The sequence below is a fragment of the Acinonyx jubatus genome, chromosome A1, assembly GCF_027475565.1.
Source record: "Acinonyx jubatus isolate Ajub_Pintada_27869175 chromosome A1, VMU_Ajub_asm_v1.0, whole genome shotgun sequence".
NCBI lineage: Eukaryota > Metazoa > Chordata > Mammalia > Carnivora > Felidae > Acinonyx > Acinonyx jubatus.
The window spans coordinates 519230-536324 of NC_069380.1; the positions used below are offsets into that span (position 1 = coordinate 519230).

General features: G+C 36.1%; 1 protein-coding gene across 2 annotated transcripts in view; it reads left to right on the plus strand.

Moving 5' to 3' along the window:
* Nucleotides 1-17095, plus strand: part of RNF17 (ring finger protein 17) — a 112709-nt gene that overhangs the window by 78373 nt on the left and 17241 nt on the right. For both annotated transcript variants that reach the window (XM_015077771.3, XM_053203629.1), the window contains exons 28-30: nucleotides 11933-12052; nucleotides 13227-13307; nucleotides 15511-15636. In XM_015077771.3, the coding sequence (XP_014933257.3) occupies nucleotides 11933-12052; nucleotides 13227-13307; nucleotides 15511-15636 (327 nt within the window). The remainder of the gene's footprint in view (nucleotides 1-11932; nucleotides 12053-13226; nucleotides 13308-15510; nucleotides 15637-17095) is intronic.

Sequence of the window (17095 nt, forward strand, 5' to 3'; positions counted from 1 at the left end):
ACCGATAAGACTCGTGACAGATCTCTCTACTGAAACTTGGCAGGCCAGAAAGGAATGGCAGGAAATCTTCAATGTGATGAACAGAAAAAATATGCAGCCGAGAATCCTTTACCAGCAAGTCTGTCATTTAGAATAGAGGGAGAGGGGCGCCTGGATGGTGCAGTCGGTTAAGCGTCCGACTTCAGCCAGGTCACGATCTCGCGGTCCGTGAGTTCGAGCCCCGCGTCGGGATCTCGGCTGATGGCTCAGAGCCTGGAGCCTGTTTCCGATTCTGTGTCTCCCTCTCTCTCTGCCCTTCCCCCGTTCATGCTCTGTCTCTCTCTGTCCCAAAAATAAATAAATGTTGAAAAAAAATTTTTTAGAATAGAGGGAGAGATAAAGGTCTTCCCAAACAGACAAAAACTGAAGGAATTCGTCACCACTAAACCAGCCCTACAAGAGATCCAAAGGGGGATCCTGTGAGACAAAGTACCAGAGACATCGCTACAAGCATGAAACCTACAGACATCACAACAATTCTAAACCCATATCTTTCTATAATATTGAACGTAAATGGACTAAATGTGCCAACCAAAAGACAGAGTATCAGAATGGATAAAAAAAACAAGACCCATCTATTTTCTGTCTACAAGAGACTCATTTTAGACCTGAGGACACCTTCAGATTGAAAGGGAGGGGATGGAGAACTATTTATCATGCCATTGGAAGTCAAAAGAAAGCTGGAGTAGCCATACTTGTATCAGACAAACTAGACTTTAAATTAAAGGCTGTAACAAGAGATGAAGAAGGGCACTATAAAATAATTACAGGGAGTATCCATCAGGAAGAGCTAACAATTATAAATGTCTATGTGCCGAATACGGAAGCCCCCAAATATATAAAACAACTACTCACAAACATAAGCAACCTTATTGGATAAGAATGTGGCAATTGCAGGGGACTTTAACATCCCACTTACAACAATGGATAGATCATCTAGACACAGGATCAATAAAGAAACAAGGGCCCTGAATGATACATTGGATCAGATGGACGTGACAGATAGATTTAGAACTCTGCATCCCAAAGCAACAGAATATACTTTCTTCTCAAGTGCACATGGAACAGTCTCCAAGATAGATCACATACTGGGTCACAAAACAGCCCTTCATAAGTATAAAAGAATTGAGATCACACCAGGAACACTTTCAGACCACAATGCTATGAAACTTGAAATCAATTACAGGAAAAAGTCTGGAAAACCTCCAAAAGCATGGAGGTTAAAGAACACCCTACTAAAGAATGAATGGGTCAACCAGGCAATCCGAGAAGAAATTTAAAAATATATGGAAACAAATGAAAATGAAAATACAACAATCCATACGCTTTGGGATGCAGCAAAGGCAGTCCTGAGAGGAAAATACATTGCAATCCAGGCCTATCTCAAGAAACAAGCAAAACCCCAAGTACAAAATCTAACAGCACACCTAAAGGAACTAGAAGCAGAACAGCAAAGACACCCCAAATCCAGCGGAATAAGAGCAATAATAAAGATCAGAGCAGAAATAAACAAAACTATAGAGCAGATCAATGAAACCAAGAGTTGGTTTTTTGAAACAATAAACAAAATTGATAGACCTCTAGCCAGGCTTCTCAAAAAGAAAAGGGAGATGACCCAAATAGATAAAATCATGAATGAAAATGGAATTATTACAACCAATCCCTCAGAGATACAAGCAATTATCAGGGAACACTATGAAAAGTTACATGCCAACAAACTGGACAACCTGGAAGAAGTGGACAAATTCCTAAGCACCCACCCACTTCCAAAACTCAAACAGGAAGAAACAGAAAACTTGAACAGACCCATAACCAGTGAAGAAATTGAATCAGTTATCAAAAACCTGCCAACAAATAAGAGTCCAGGACCAGATGGCTTCCCTGGGGCATTCTACCAGACATTTAAAGCAGAAATAATACCTATCCTTCTCAAACTGTTCCAAAAAATAGACAGGTAAGGAAAACTTCCAGACTCCTCCTATGAAGCCAGCATTACTTTGATTCCTAAACCAGACAGAGACCCAGCAAAAAAAGAGAACTACAGGCCAATATCCCTGGTGAATATGGATGCAAAAATTCTCAACAAGATACTAGCAAATCGAATTCAACAGCATATAAAAAGAATTATTCACCATGATCAAGTGGGATTCATTCCTGGGATGCAGGGCTGGTTCAACATTCACAAATCAATCAACATGATACATCACATTAATAAAAGAAACGATAAGAACCATATGATCCTGTTAATGCAGAAAAGGCCTTTGACAAAATTCAGCAACCTTTCTTAATAAAACCCCTTGAGAAAGTCGGGATAGAAGGAACATACTTAAAGATCATAAAAGCCATTTATGAAAAGCTCACAGCTAACATCATCCTCAATGGGGAAAAACTGAGAGCTTTTTCCCTGAGATCAGGAACATGACAGGGATGTCCACTCTCACCGCTGTTGTTTAACATAGTGTTGGAAGTTCTAGCATCAGCAATCAGACAACAAAAGGAAATCAAAGGCATCAAAATTGGCAAAGATGAAGTTAAGCTTTCACTTTTTGCAGATGACATGATATTATACATGGAAAATCCGATAGACTCCACCAAAAGTATGCTAGAACTGATACATGAATTCAGGAAAGTTGCAGGATACAAAATCAATGTACAGAAATCCGTTGCATTCTTATACACTAATAATGAAGCAACAGAAAGACAAATAAAGAAACTGATCCCATTCACAATTGCAGCAAGAAGCATAAAATACCTAGGGATAAATCTAACCAAAGATGTAAAAGATCTGTATGCTGAAAACTGTAGAAAGCTTATGAAAGAAATTGAAGAAGATATAAAGCAATGGAAAAACATTCCCTGCTCATGGATTGGAAGAATAAATATTGTCAAAATGTCAATACTACCCAAAGCTATCTACACATTCAATGCAATCCCAATCAAAATTGCACCAGCATTCCTCTCGAAACTAGAACAAGCAATCCTAAAATTCATATGGAACCACAAAAGGCCCCAAATAGCCAAAGTAATTTTGAAGAAGACCAAAGCAGGAGGCATCACAATCCCAGACTTTAGCCTTGACTACAAAGCTGTAGTCATCAAGACAACATGGTATTGGCACAAAAACAGACACATAGACCAATGGAATAGAATAGAAACCCCAGAACTAGACCCACAAACGTACGGCCAACTAATCTTTGACAAAGCAGGAAAGAACATCCAATGGGAAAAAGACAGTCTCTTTAACAAATGGTGCTGGGAGAACTGGACAGCAACATGCAGAAGGTTGAAACTAGACCACTTTCTCACACCATTCACAAAAATAAACTCAAAATGGATAAAGGACCTGGATGTGAGACAGGAAACCATCAAAACCTTAGAGGAGAAGGCAGGAGAAGACCTCTCTGACCTCAGTCGTAGAAATTTCTTACTTGACACATCCCCAAAGGCAAGGGAATTAAAAGCAAAAACGAACTACTGCGACCTCATGAAGATAAAAAGCTTCTGCACAGCAAAGGAAACAACCAACAAAACTAAAAGGCAACCAACGGAATGGGAAAAGATATTTGCAAATGACATATCGGACAAAGGGCTAGTATCCAAAACCTATGAAGAGCTCACCAAACTCCACACCCGAAAAACAAATAACCCAGTGAAGAAATGGGCAGAAAACATGAATAGACACTTCTCTAAAGAAGACATCCGGATGGCCGACAGGCACATGAAAAGATGTTCAACGTCGCTCCTCATCAGGGAAATACAAAGCAATACCACCTCACGCCAGTCAGAGTGGCTAAAATGAACAAATCAGGAGTCTGTAGATGCTGGCGAGGATGTGGAGAAACGGGAACCCTCTTGCACTGTTGGTGGGAATGCAAATTGGTGCAGCCGCTCTGGAAAACAGTGTGGAGGTTCCTCAAAAAATTAAAAATAGATCAACCCTATGACCTAGCAATAGCACTGCTAGGAATTTACCCAATGGATACAGGAGTGCTGATGCATAGGGGCACTTGTTCCCCAATGTTTTTTAGCAGCACTTTCAACAATAGTCAAATTCTGGAAAGAGCCTAAATGCCCATCAACTGATGAATGGATAAAGAAATTGTGGTTTGTATATACAAAGGAATACTACTGGCAATGAGAAAGAATGAAATATGGCCCTTTGTAGCAACCTGGATGGAACTGGAGAGTGTTATGCTAAGTGAAATAAGCCATATCTGAGAAAGACAGATACCATATATTTTCACTCTTATGTGGATCCTGAGAAACTTAACAGAAACCCATGGGGGAGGGGAAGGAAAAAAAAAAAAAGGTTAGAGTGGGAGAGAGCCAAAGCATAAGAGACTCTTAAAAACTGAGAACAAACTGAGGGTTGATGGGGCGGTGGGAGGGAGGGGAGGGTGGGTGATGGGTATTGAGGGAGGGCACCTTTTCGGATGAGCACTGGGTGTTGTATGGAAACCAATTTGACAATAAATTTCATATATTGAAAAAAAAATACATTAGGGGTGCGTGGGTGGCTCAGTTGGTGAAGCATGTGACTCTGGATGTTGGGGTTGTGAGTTTGAGCCCCACATTGGGTGTAGAGGTTTCTTAAAAATAAAATCTTAAAAAAAATATTACATTAAACTGTACTCACCCTAACTACCTGTAATGTACTCAGATACCTCTTATTCAGTTCTGTTTCATTGTTTTAAATGCTGATTGCCGAACCAACCCAATTAAATAGTAATATGTTAATTTCATTACATTTGGGCAAAATAAATCACTTATTGACATTCCTTATTAACTTTAAAAAGTACATCAAAACAGTATGGCACTGGCATAAAAACAGACGCAGTGGAAGAGAATAGAAAGCCCAGAAATAAACGAATGCTTATGTAGTCAATTAATTTATGACAAAGGAACCAAGAATATACAATGGGGAAAAGACCTTCTCTTCAACAAAGGTGTTGGGAAAACTGGACGGCAACATGCAAAAGAATGAAACTGGATTATATCATATGCTATACACAAAAATTAACTCAAAATGGATCAAATATTTGAAATAAGGACCTGAAACCATAAAACTCCTAGAAGAAAACACAGGCAATAACTCCTTGATGATGGGTCTTGGTAACCCATCAAAGGCTGCCAAAGCAAAAATAAACACCTAGGACTACATCAAACTAAAAAATTTCCCACAGCAAAGGAAACCATCAATAAAATGAATAGGCAACTTGTCAAATGGGAGAAAATATTTGCAAATCATGTATCTGATAAGGTGCTAATATTCAAGATATATAAAGAACCCATATAACTCAATAGCAAAAACCAATCTGGAAAATTTGGTAGAGGATCTGAATAGACATGTTTCCAAAGAAGACATACAGATGACCAGCATGTACATGAAAATGTGCTCAAAATCACTAATCTTTATGGAAATGCACCTCAAAGCTACAATATCACTTCATACTTGTTAGGACTGTTATTAAAAAGTCAAGAAATAACAAGTGTTGGTGAGAATGTGGACAAAAGAGAACCCTTGTGCACTGGGAATGTAAATTGGTACAACCACTACGGAAAACAGTATGGAGGTTCCTCAAAAAATTAAAATAGAACTATCATATCCAGAAAGTCCATTTCTGGGTATTTATCTGAAGGAAATGAAAACACTCGAAAAGCTGTATGCAAAAAAAAAATATATATATATATATACACACACACACACACACACACACACATATATGTATGTATATGCACCCCCATGTTCATTGCAGCATTATTTACAATAGCCAAGATATGGAAGCAACCTAAGTGGTCTATTGATGCATGTGTGTATGTGTATATATATATATATATATATATATATATATATATATATATATAAACACACACATACGCACACATGCATGCAATGGAATATTCAGTCACAAAAAAAAGAAGGAAAACTTGCCATTTGCAACAATGTGAATGGATCTTGAGGGCATTCTGCTAAGTGAAATAAAGTTAGAGAAGGACAAATACCACATGATCTCACTTATTTGTGGAATATAAAAAACAAAACACCATCAGTATCAAAAATACTAAGCTCATGGATACAGAGAACAGATTGGTGGTTCCAAGAGATGAAGGGGTGGGGGTGTGCAAAGTGGGTGAAGGATCAACAAATACGAACATCCAGCTATAAAATAAATCATGGGGATGTACAGCATGGTGACTATAGTTAATAATACTATAATAATACTATATTGTATATTTGAACATTGCTAAGAGTAAATCTTAAAGTTTTCCTCTCACACAAAAAAATTTATGGCGATGGATGTTAACTAGATTTATTGTGGCAATCATTTCACATTATATACAAATATCAAGTCATTATTTGTATACCTGAAACTAATGTTATATGTCAATTAAAATAAATTTTAACAGGGCGCCTGGGTGACATGTCAGTTGGGCATCTCACTTCAGCTTGGGTCATGATCTCATGGTTTGTGGGCTCGAACCCCATGTCAGGCTCTGTTTTGACAGCTCAGAGCCTGGAGCCTGCTTCGAATTGTGTGTCTCCCTCTCTCTCTCTGCCCTCTGCCCACTCGTGCTCTCTCTCTTTCTCTAAAAAGTAAACATTAAAAAAATTTTTAAGGGGTGCCGGGGTGGCTCAGTCGGTTAAGCGTCTGACTTCGGCTCAGGTCATGATCTCACGGTTCGTGGGTTTGAGCCCCGCGTCGGGCTCTGTGCTGACAGCTCAGAGCCTGGAGCCTGTTTCAGATTCTGTTTCTCCCTCTCTCTCTGCCCCTCCCCTACTTTCACTCTGTCTCTCTCTGTCTCAAAAATAAACATTAAAAAAATTTTTTAATAAATTTTAACTTTTAAAAAGAAAAAAATTGGAATGCATATTAAAACAAAAAACACAACTGGAAGAGACAGAGACACATTAGAACAAGACATGACAGAGATGTTGGAATTACCTGAGAATTTAAAACAACTATGATTAATATGAAAAGGGTTCTTGTGGATAAAGTAGACTGTGCAAGAACACATGGACAGTGTAAGCAGAGAGAGAAAAATACTAAGAAAAGACAAAGTAGAGATAAATACATAAACAAAAATGAATGCATTTGATGGACTTATTAGTAGACTGGACACAGATTGTGTGTGTGTGTGTGTGTGTGTGTACATACACACACACCACACATCTTGAGACCTCCCAAACTGAAAAGAGAACAAAGACTGAAAAAAAAAAATTCAAATACCCAAGGACAACTACAAAAGGTATAACATATGGATAATGTGAATACCAGTAAAAGAAAGAAAGGATTGAAAAAGTATTTGAAATAATTACAACTGAGAATTTTCCCCAAATTAATGTCAGACACTCAACCACAGTTCCAGGAGCTAAGAGAACACTAACCAGGATAAATGCAAAAACAAAAATTTTTTAAACTACACCTGGGTATATCATTTGGAATTACAGAAAATTAAAGAAAAAATCCTGAAAAAAGCCAGAGGAAAAATGGACCTCACCTATAGACAAACAAAGAATTAGATCCAGGGGCAGCTGGGTGGCTCAGCTGGTTAAGCGTCCGACTCTTGATTTCAGTTCAGGTCATGATTTCATGGTTCATGGGATTTAGCCCCACGTTGGGCTCTGTGCTCACGTTGTGAGCCTGCTTGGGATTCTCTTTCCCTCTTTCTCTGCCCCTTCCCTGCTCACATGCGCATTCTCCCTCTCTCTCAAAATAAATAAACTTTAAAAAAAATTAAGAATTACATCCAATTTCTCCTCAGAAGCTATACAAACAACAAGAAGGTGGGTTTAAATGTTTAAAATCTTAAGAAAAACACCCCACCAAACTGTGAAATTAACCTTCAAAACTGAGTGATAAACAAAGACTTTCACAGAGAAACAAAAATTGAACTTGTTGCTAGTAGACCTGCCTTGCAAGAAATAGTACAAAAAATTCTTTAAAGAGAAGGAAAATAATAAAGGTCAGAAACTCAGATCTAAGTAAAGAGAACTGAAGAAGGAATAAGTGGAGATAAAACTTGGAGTTTTCTTATTCTTAATTGATGTAGCATAATAGTTCAAAGTAATAATAGCAACAATGTGGTTAGTATATATGCTTATGTACGTATATACAAATATACCAAATGCATATGTATGCTTGCTTAAATATAAGTGAAATAGATAACCATAGTACAAGGAATGGAAGAAAGGAATTAGGATTGTTTTGTTATAAGGTATTCATGATACCTGCAAAGTGGTAAATGTTTTTTGAAAATAGACTTGGATTCAGTGTAAATGTTTAATAATGATAATAATTCAGTATTATAGTAAACTAAATGGAAACCACTAAAAATTGCTTTTTTTTTAAGTAGGCTTCATGCCCAGTGTGGAGCCCAACGTGGGGCTTGAACTCACAACCAAGAGATCAAGACCTGAGCTGAGATGAAAAGTCAGATGCTTAACTGACTGAGCCACCCAGTTGCCCCTAAAAATTGCTTTTTAAAAAGTATAATTGATATGCTAAGAAAAAGAAAATGCAATTATATAAAATGCTCATTTAAAACCACGAGGCAGAAAAATAGTGGAAAACAAGAACAAAGAACAAAAGCAGTAAATGGAAAATAGTAACAAATAAATGTACCAATTAACTGTATGTTGTCTACAAGAAACCCACTTTGAGTATAAGATACATATAGATTTAAGATGAGTGGGAAAAAATGAGTGGATAGAGAAAAATATTCTGTGCCAACACTCATTGGAAGAAAGCAGGGATATCTATAATTTCAGAGTAGACTTCAAAGCAGGAAAGTTATCAGGGATAAAGAAGGGCATTACATAATGACAGAGGAGTCAATTCTCTAAGAAGACATTACAGTTCCTAATATGTATGTGCATAACAACAAAAGAGTAAATCTGCATGAGGCAAAAACTAATAAAATTGGAAATAGAAATACCCACTAACATAGTTGTGGACTTCAACACTCTATCAGAACTGACAGGTCTAGCAAGCAGAGAATCAGTAAGGATAGTTGAACTCAAAAATACCATCAATCAACTGGATATAATTGGCATCTCTGGACTAATTCATTGAACAATAATACGTTCTTCTCAAGCTCACATGGAATATTTATCAAGATATACCACATTCTGAGCCATAAGACACACTTTAAGTTTAAAGAGGTAGAAATCAGTGTCGGCTCTCAGACCAGAATGGAATTAAACTAGAAACCAGTAACAGAACGATAATCCCAAAATACATAGAGATTTAACAACAAACTTCTAAAATAGGTCATGGGTCAAGGAAGAAATCTCAAGAGAAATTTAAAAATATTTTGAGCTAAATGAAAATGAAAACACTTATCAAAACTTATGAGATGCAATAAAAGCATTGCTTAGAGGAAATTCACAGCATTAAACGCATATATTAGAAAAGAACAAAGATTAAAATCAATTTTCTAAGTTTCCACCTGAGGAAACTACAAAAAGAAAAAATTAAATCCAAAGTTAAGCTGAAAAAAATAAGAATTTGAGCTGAAATTAATGAAATTGAAAACAAAATCAAGAAAGAAAATCTATGAGATTAAAAGTTGTTTCATTGAAAAGATAATAAAATCATTAAGCTTGCAACCAGGCTAATCAAGAAAAAGGACACAAATTACTAATACCAGAAATGAAAGAGGGCACATGAAAAGATAATAAAGGAATATTATGAGTAGATCTATACTCACAAATTTGACAGCCTAGATGAACAAATTCCTTAAAATGACACAACTTGTCAAAACCCACACAGAGAAATAGAAAATCTGAATAGTCCTATATCTAATAAAGAAATTGAATTAGTAATTCATAACCTTCCAAAACAGAAAGCACCTTGCCCAGATGGTTTCATTGGTAAATTCTACCAAATATTTAAGGAAGATATTTTACTAAGATCTCTTTCAGAAGATAGAAGCAAAGGAAATACTTCCCAACTCATTCTATGAGGCCGGCATTACTGTAATACCAAAAATAGACAACAACATTACAAGAAAACAAAGCTACTGACCAGTGTCAGGAATATAGATACAAAAATCCTCAACCAAATAGTAGAAAATCAAATCCACAATGTATAAAAGTAATTATATACATCATGACCAAATGGTTATCCCAGGTGTTCAAGGCTGATTCAACATTTGAAAATTGGCTAATGTAATGTATCACATCAACAGGATGAAAAAGAAAAATCACATGATCATATCAGTAGATGCAGAGAAAGCTTTTGAGAGGATCTAATACCTATTCATACTAAAAAGTCTCTGTAATAGGTATAGAGAGGAACTTCCTACCCTGATTAAAAAAAAAACTACAAAAAACTTACAGCTAACATCATACTTAATGGTGAAAACCTCATGACTTTCTCACTAAGAGCAGGAGCAAGGCAAAGATATTCCCCCTTACCATTCCTTTTCAACATCATAATAGAAGTACTAGCTAATGCAATCAGATAAAAGGAAATAAAAGATAAATTAGAAAGGAAGAACTTTGTTTACAGATGACATGCAAAAGAATGAACAAGAAAATTCCTAGAACTCTAAGCAATTATAGCAAGGTTGCGGGATACAAGGTTAATATACAAAAGTCAGTCACTTTCCTATAGACCAGCAATGAACAAGTGGAGTTTGAAACTGAGAATACAATACCATTTACATTAGCACCCAAAAAACCAAAATACTTAGGTATAACTCTAACTGAATATGTACAAGATCTATCTATACAAGGAAAACTACAAAACTGATTAACAAAATCAAAGAACAAAATGGAGGGATATTCTAGTTCATGAATAGGAAGACTCAATATTGTCAAAATGTCAGTTCTTCCCAGATTTATCTATAGATGCAATGCAATGCCAATCAGAATCCCAGCAGGTTGTTTTGTGGATATCAACAAATTTATTTTAAAGTGTATAGGGAGAGGCAAAAGACCCAGAACAGCCAACACAAAGGAGAAGAACAAAATCAGAGGACTGATGCTACCTTACTTCAAAATTTAACTATAAGGTCACAGTAATTGAGATATTGTGGTATTAGCAGAAAAATAAAAATAAACAAATGGAGCAATGGAACAAAATAGCCTAGAAATAGACCCACAAAAATATAGTCAACTAATCTTTGACAAAGGAGCAAAGGCAAAACAACTAAGCAAAGATGGTCTTTTCAGTAAATGCTGCAGAAACGAGTGATCATCCACACACACAAAAATGGACCTGGACCCAGACTTTTACACTCTTCAAAAAAATTCACTCAAAATGGATCATAGACCTAAATGTAAAACACAAACTATAAAATTCCTAGAAGATAGCAGAGAAAACCTCAATGACCTTGGGGATGGTAATGACTTTTTAGATATCGTACAGAAGACCCATAAAATAAGGGATAAACTGGACTTTATTTAAATGAAAAACTTCCCCTGTGAAAGCCAATGTCAAAAGAATGAGAACACAAGCCACACACTGGGAGAAAATATTTGCAAAAGACACATCTTATGAAGGACTATTATCCAAAATGTGTGAAGAACTCTTAAAATTCAACAAGAAAACAAACCAGTATACTCCTTTATTAAATATAAACCAGTGCTTCTAAAATACTTAGGAAAAACAAAACAAATTATCTTCAAAAGAAATTCTAAAGGAATTTGTGAATCTCAGAAGACTCTGTTAAAAAAAATCTGGTTTATGTGTAAAAAAAACTTTTGACTGAAATTTAATACACTGTATGGAATGAAGGAATACAATGTTTCTTTTTTTCTGGAAAATTTTCAAATCCATTTGATCTCTTTCTAGGATGTCTGTTTTTTTAAATACCTAAGAGTCCCTACTGGCCCCTAGTTTTTAATAGTAAATTTAAATTATAAATTTTATTTGTTCTGTTTCAGGTACAATATTTAGATCATGGATTCACCGAGAAGATTCCACAATGTCACCTTTACCCTATTTTACTATATCCTGATATACCCCAGTTTTGTATTCCTTGCCAGCTCTATAATACCAAATCTGTGAGTAAATTGTAATTTGTAGGATGATTAATTTTAAATATTGTCTTTTTATTAACAATCCCTTTCAGTTGTAGCAAAAATAATAAAATACTTAGAAATAAGTTTCTTAAGACAGCTAAAGGGCCTTTATGAAGAAAACTACAAAATCAAACTGAAGGATAAAAAAAAAAAAAAATCTGAGAGGCGCCTGGGTGGCTCAGTCAGTTAATCATCTGACTTCAGCTCAGGTCATGATTGTGCAGTTCACAAGTTAGAATCCCGCATTGGCCTCTGTGCTGATAGCTCAAAGCCTGGAGCCTGCTTGGGATTCTGTGTCTCCCTCTCTCTCTGCCCCTCCCCCACACATGCTCTGTCTCTGTTTCTGTCTCTCTGTCTCTCTCAAAAATAAACATTTAAAAAAATCTGAATAAGTAAAGAGACCTAATATCTTCATAGATGGGTAAGTGTAAGACTGTTAAAATTTAGTTATTTCTTCATCAAATAAAATCACAACAGATTTGAAGCTGGAAATCAGATAAAGAAGTGGTGTATTAATTATCTCTTGCTGCATGACAAATTAAGCTAAAACTTAGTCTAAATCAACAATAAACTTTTTTTTCTTTCATATAGTTTCTGTGGTTCAGGGATTAGGATCAGCTTAGCTGAGTGGTTTTGGCTCAGAGCCCCTAGTAAAACTGCATGAATATGTACAGTCATCTGAAGGGTTCACTGGGGTAGAGGATCTGCCTCCAAATCGCTTTCACGTGGCATTGGTGGAAAGTTGAGGCTCCTCCATGGCTTTTGGCAGGAGGCCCCAATTCTTTGCCACATGAATGTCTTAACATTAAAACCACGACAATCACTGCTCCTTAAGAAATACCTATTTTAGGCATTATCCAAGCACCACATTGGTATATTGGTGTTTTAAAAAAAATTTTTGTGATGCTTTGTTTTTAATGTAGGTTTATATTTTTAAAGCCTAAAATGCTTTAAGAGAGAACTGTAGTGAGGGAAGGAAGCTCAGACAAATTATTAGTTTCATATGGCCATGATATTCTCTTAAAACTGCTCGTATAGTTTATACTACTGTCTCCCGTTACCTGTTTATGGCTACTTTTATATAACTTCATTTGCTTTCTGCTCTGTCATATTTTGTGAAACTGTGAAAGAATCTGAGTTTATTAATCCCAAATAGGTTGGGAATGTCTGGCAACCAGATGCAATAGAACTCCTTCAGGAACTGCTTTCGAAGAGACAGGTGGAAATTCACATTATGGTAATTTATATTCAAGGCATATATTGTTGATTTAACTTATTGGCCATAATGTGTTGTAGGTAACATAATTTGAGGGATATTTTAATGATGAAAAATGTTCCTATTTGAATATAACTTATTCACTAACATAGAAAAGTTACCACTTTGGTTTCTAGGCTTGTTTTAAATCTAATTTTGAGCAAGTTCCTGAGAACTTTCATAAGCACTAAAGTCAGTAATCTGAAAGATTCTTTATTAACAACCTAATAAGGAGCAGTATCAAAGAATTGGAGATGTTTATAAATATACATAGTAGTTCTCAGGATGTGACCATGTACGTAGCACTGTGTGAGGTGCAGGTGAGCCCCTGTGCTCAAACACCTTATGTAGTTGGTGAAACAACTAGATGTAAGATATAAACCTAAAAACTTCACACTACAAAGTGACATGCCAAGAGCCAAGTGACTGGTAAAAAGAGTAAGTGTAATAGGAACTTAGAGATGGTAAGTGAGGTAGCCCTTAAAAGTTGGGAAAGTTCTCCTGACCAGGGGAATAGAATTCATAAGTAAGCGTAAAGAAACAGAACCGGGCACGGTACAATTAGGAAATAGCATAACTGTTTGGCTAGAATAAAAGAGGTTTTGTGAGGAGAAGTGGTGGTGATAGGATTTAAGAGAGGTAGAGGTGAATAAGTGGAGCCCATTGGAGGTTTCTGAGCAGTGAGGTAATGAGATTGATCTGCAGCTATGTTTGAGGATTCCAGTAGAACGATACAAACACTGTAAGGAAAGTATCTCTGTATGAAAGGTGACTGACTACAGGATGATAAAGACTTAACAAGAGCCACAGACCTACTTATATAAAACAGTACAGAAGCTTTAATGTTGCTGATGTTAGTACCAAGAGCCCCTCTCCGGTTATTCATAGCCCTTGTGGAAAATCATGGCAGTAAGGTAGAGATCAAAATTCTTTGCTGTTTAGCTTAACACAGGAGAACAATTCATAGTATACCCAAGGCTGCTTAAATTGTCAGAAACCATGAATGTGCATGCCCTACAGCCCTTACTGCCATAACAGACCTTACCCAGACTTGCTCCTGTGACTTTATATACTAAGAAATACTGACTGACTCTAGTCTCAACCTGGAGGTACAGCAATGGACTGAATAGTCAGATGTCTGCCTTCATGGAGTTTCCATTTCAGCAGTGGGAAACAAAATAAAAAACATAAAATACAAGGTATATTAGGTTGTGGTAAGTGCTAGGAAGAAAACAAAGCAGGAAGGGCTGATGGGGAAAGTGGGGCAGGGGAGAAGTTAACATTTTAAACACAGTGGTCAAGGGAGGCCACACTGCAAAAAATGAGATAGGAGTAAAGATTCTAAAATGGTGAGAGGACCAACCATGAGATGTCTGGAGAATAGTGCAGAGAGCTCCAAGGCTGGAGCATGCCTGGGGTGTTCAAGGACTGGCAGAGAAGCCACTGGGGCTGGAGCAGAAGGAGCACGATAGAAAAGAATTGGGGGTGGGGGAGAGGTTTGTGAAAGCTTCAGCTGTCAAGCTGACAAAGGCAGCCACTCAAGGGCTTGGGCAAAGGAGTGACATGATCTACCTTTAACGTTCTAGTATTTTCACTCTGCTGCACTGAGAAAAGCTAGAGAGTAGAAAAGATAGAAGCAGGGAGGTCTGCTGGAAAGCAATTATAGAAACTCAGTAGAGACAGGAGTTTGGACTAAGGTGGTACCAAGTATAAATGAAAAATGATCAGCCTATCAGCTACGTACATGTTCAGTACCTAATAATGCTGAGCGGACTTAAGAGTTTAAGCCATTATCCTAACTCCTCCTTCTAGACAGTCATTGATGTCTTCTGATTCTGTCATTTTGGATTTTTAGCAAAACTTCATTTCTTTACCTCTGAACATACCTTTTCTTTCTCCTTCTACTTAGTGTAAATTATTAGTATTATTTAAAGATGATGTAATTTTCTAGTAAATAACTAGCAAACTATCTTACATGTAAATATATTTTACAGAAACTGGAATAGTAGAATTACTGTTTTATAACCTGCCAAAATGCCAGGAAGAAAATTTTGTGAAATGAGCCACTAGTCAAACTGGTAAAACTGTGATTGTCAGAACTCTAGTATCATATTTGCCTGCTATAAAATTTGAATCTTCAAGCAGACTTTATTTTATAATAATAATCTTTACTGAAATTAAACAGGAATTACCTGAAAACCCATGGGGGAAATTATCGATTCATCTCTATTTTGATGGAATGTCACTTTCTTATTTTATGGCATACCATAAATACTGTACTTTTGAGCATTCTGAAGAGATATTGAAAGAAGTAAGTGAGCTGTTTTTCTATAAGAGCCTAAATTATTGAAAAACCGATTCTGGATAAAATGTCATATTTTGCCTTACACTTTAAGTCTTCAACATGGTTGTGTTTGATATGTTAAGAGAATATAGAGAATTTTTAAATTATCTGTTGAGGAAACAATACACTACGTCATGCTTTATGTCCTAAATGTCCTAAAAAAAGACTTTAATTGCATTAAGATTCATTTAATGTTTCTGTATCTTCAAACCTAGTGGAAAGACCATCCAGGATCTAACGTTGTTTTATATATATGCTGTTTGAACATATACGTACAAATCTTAATAGAATTCGCTGCCAGAAAAGGATTCTCTCCCCAGATAAATTTTTTTTCCCATTTATTTGACATTTTAACATTTTCCCCATTTTGCTTCTGGATTTTAAGCTTAGCTTCAAGAAATAGCTCCTTTCAGTTTTCCAGTGTTTCTGTTTTTTATATTTTAAAAAACATAATTAGCCTGTCATAGATATGTTTTCACATTGCAAGATGCCATAAATACTTAGTGGCAATAGGGAATCCATCATAAATAATAACATTAACATTTTATATAGCAAGATATTTTTTATTTCTAGACTTACAGTTCACTTGTTACATTTTTAAATACTCATTTTCATGACAGGACACAACCAAATACTGAATGTTCAGTTCAATATAGAAAACTATTTCTCACACTTAGAAAAGTGATATTACTTTGTACATGTAATTCTCACTGCCAGCTTTTTCTTTTGAGCAGAGGGGTGTGTGTGGTGTGTGTATGTGTGCTCCTGTGTGTTTGTACTCATGTGTTTGTATGAAAGGTGTTCCATCTGTTAAACTGGTTTTATAAAGATTACTAAGTCCCTCCCCTCCCGTTGTACTCTTCAGTGTGAACATTTAAAAGAAGAGGTAAGAACTCCTACTCTTTGCAGTTGGCCCTTGAACAACACAGGTTTGAACTGTGTGGGTCCACTTACGTGTGGACTTTTTTACAGTACTGTAAATGTATCTTCTCTTCCTTATGACTTTCTTAACATTTTCTCTAGCTTACTTTATAACAAGAATACAATATATAATACATATAACATATAAAATATGTGTTAATCAGCTGTTTTGTTTTGTTTTTTTTTTTATTGGTAAGCCTTCTGGTCAACAGTTACGTTTTTAGGGAGTAAAAAGTTATATGTGGATTTTCCACTGTGTGTGGTGGGGGGTCGATGCCCCTAACCCTCATGTTGTTCAAGGGTAGCTATAATTACCATTGACGTGTGTTTAACATGATCTTGAAGATTCTTCTTGTTGCACTATGAAGATTACTCAGAACATTAGATTTTTGTATAGTTAACCCAAAATAACTGCATGAATGCCAACAAGGACATGCACCCAGTTTTTGTGGGGACAAAATATGAAAGTGCCTTAAAAATATTATATAGTTGAATTTGGTTTATT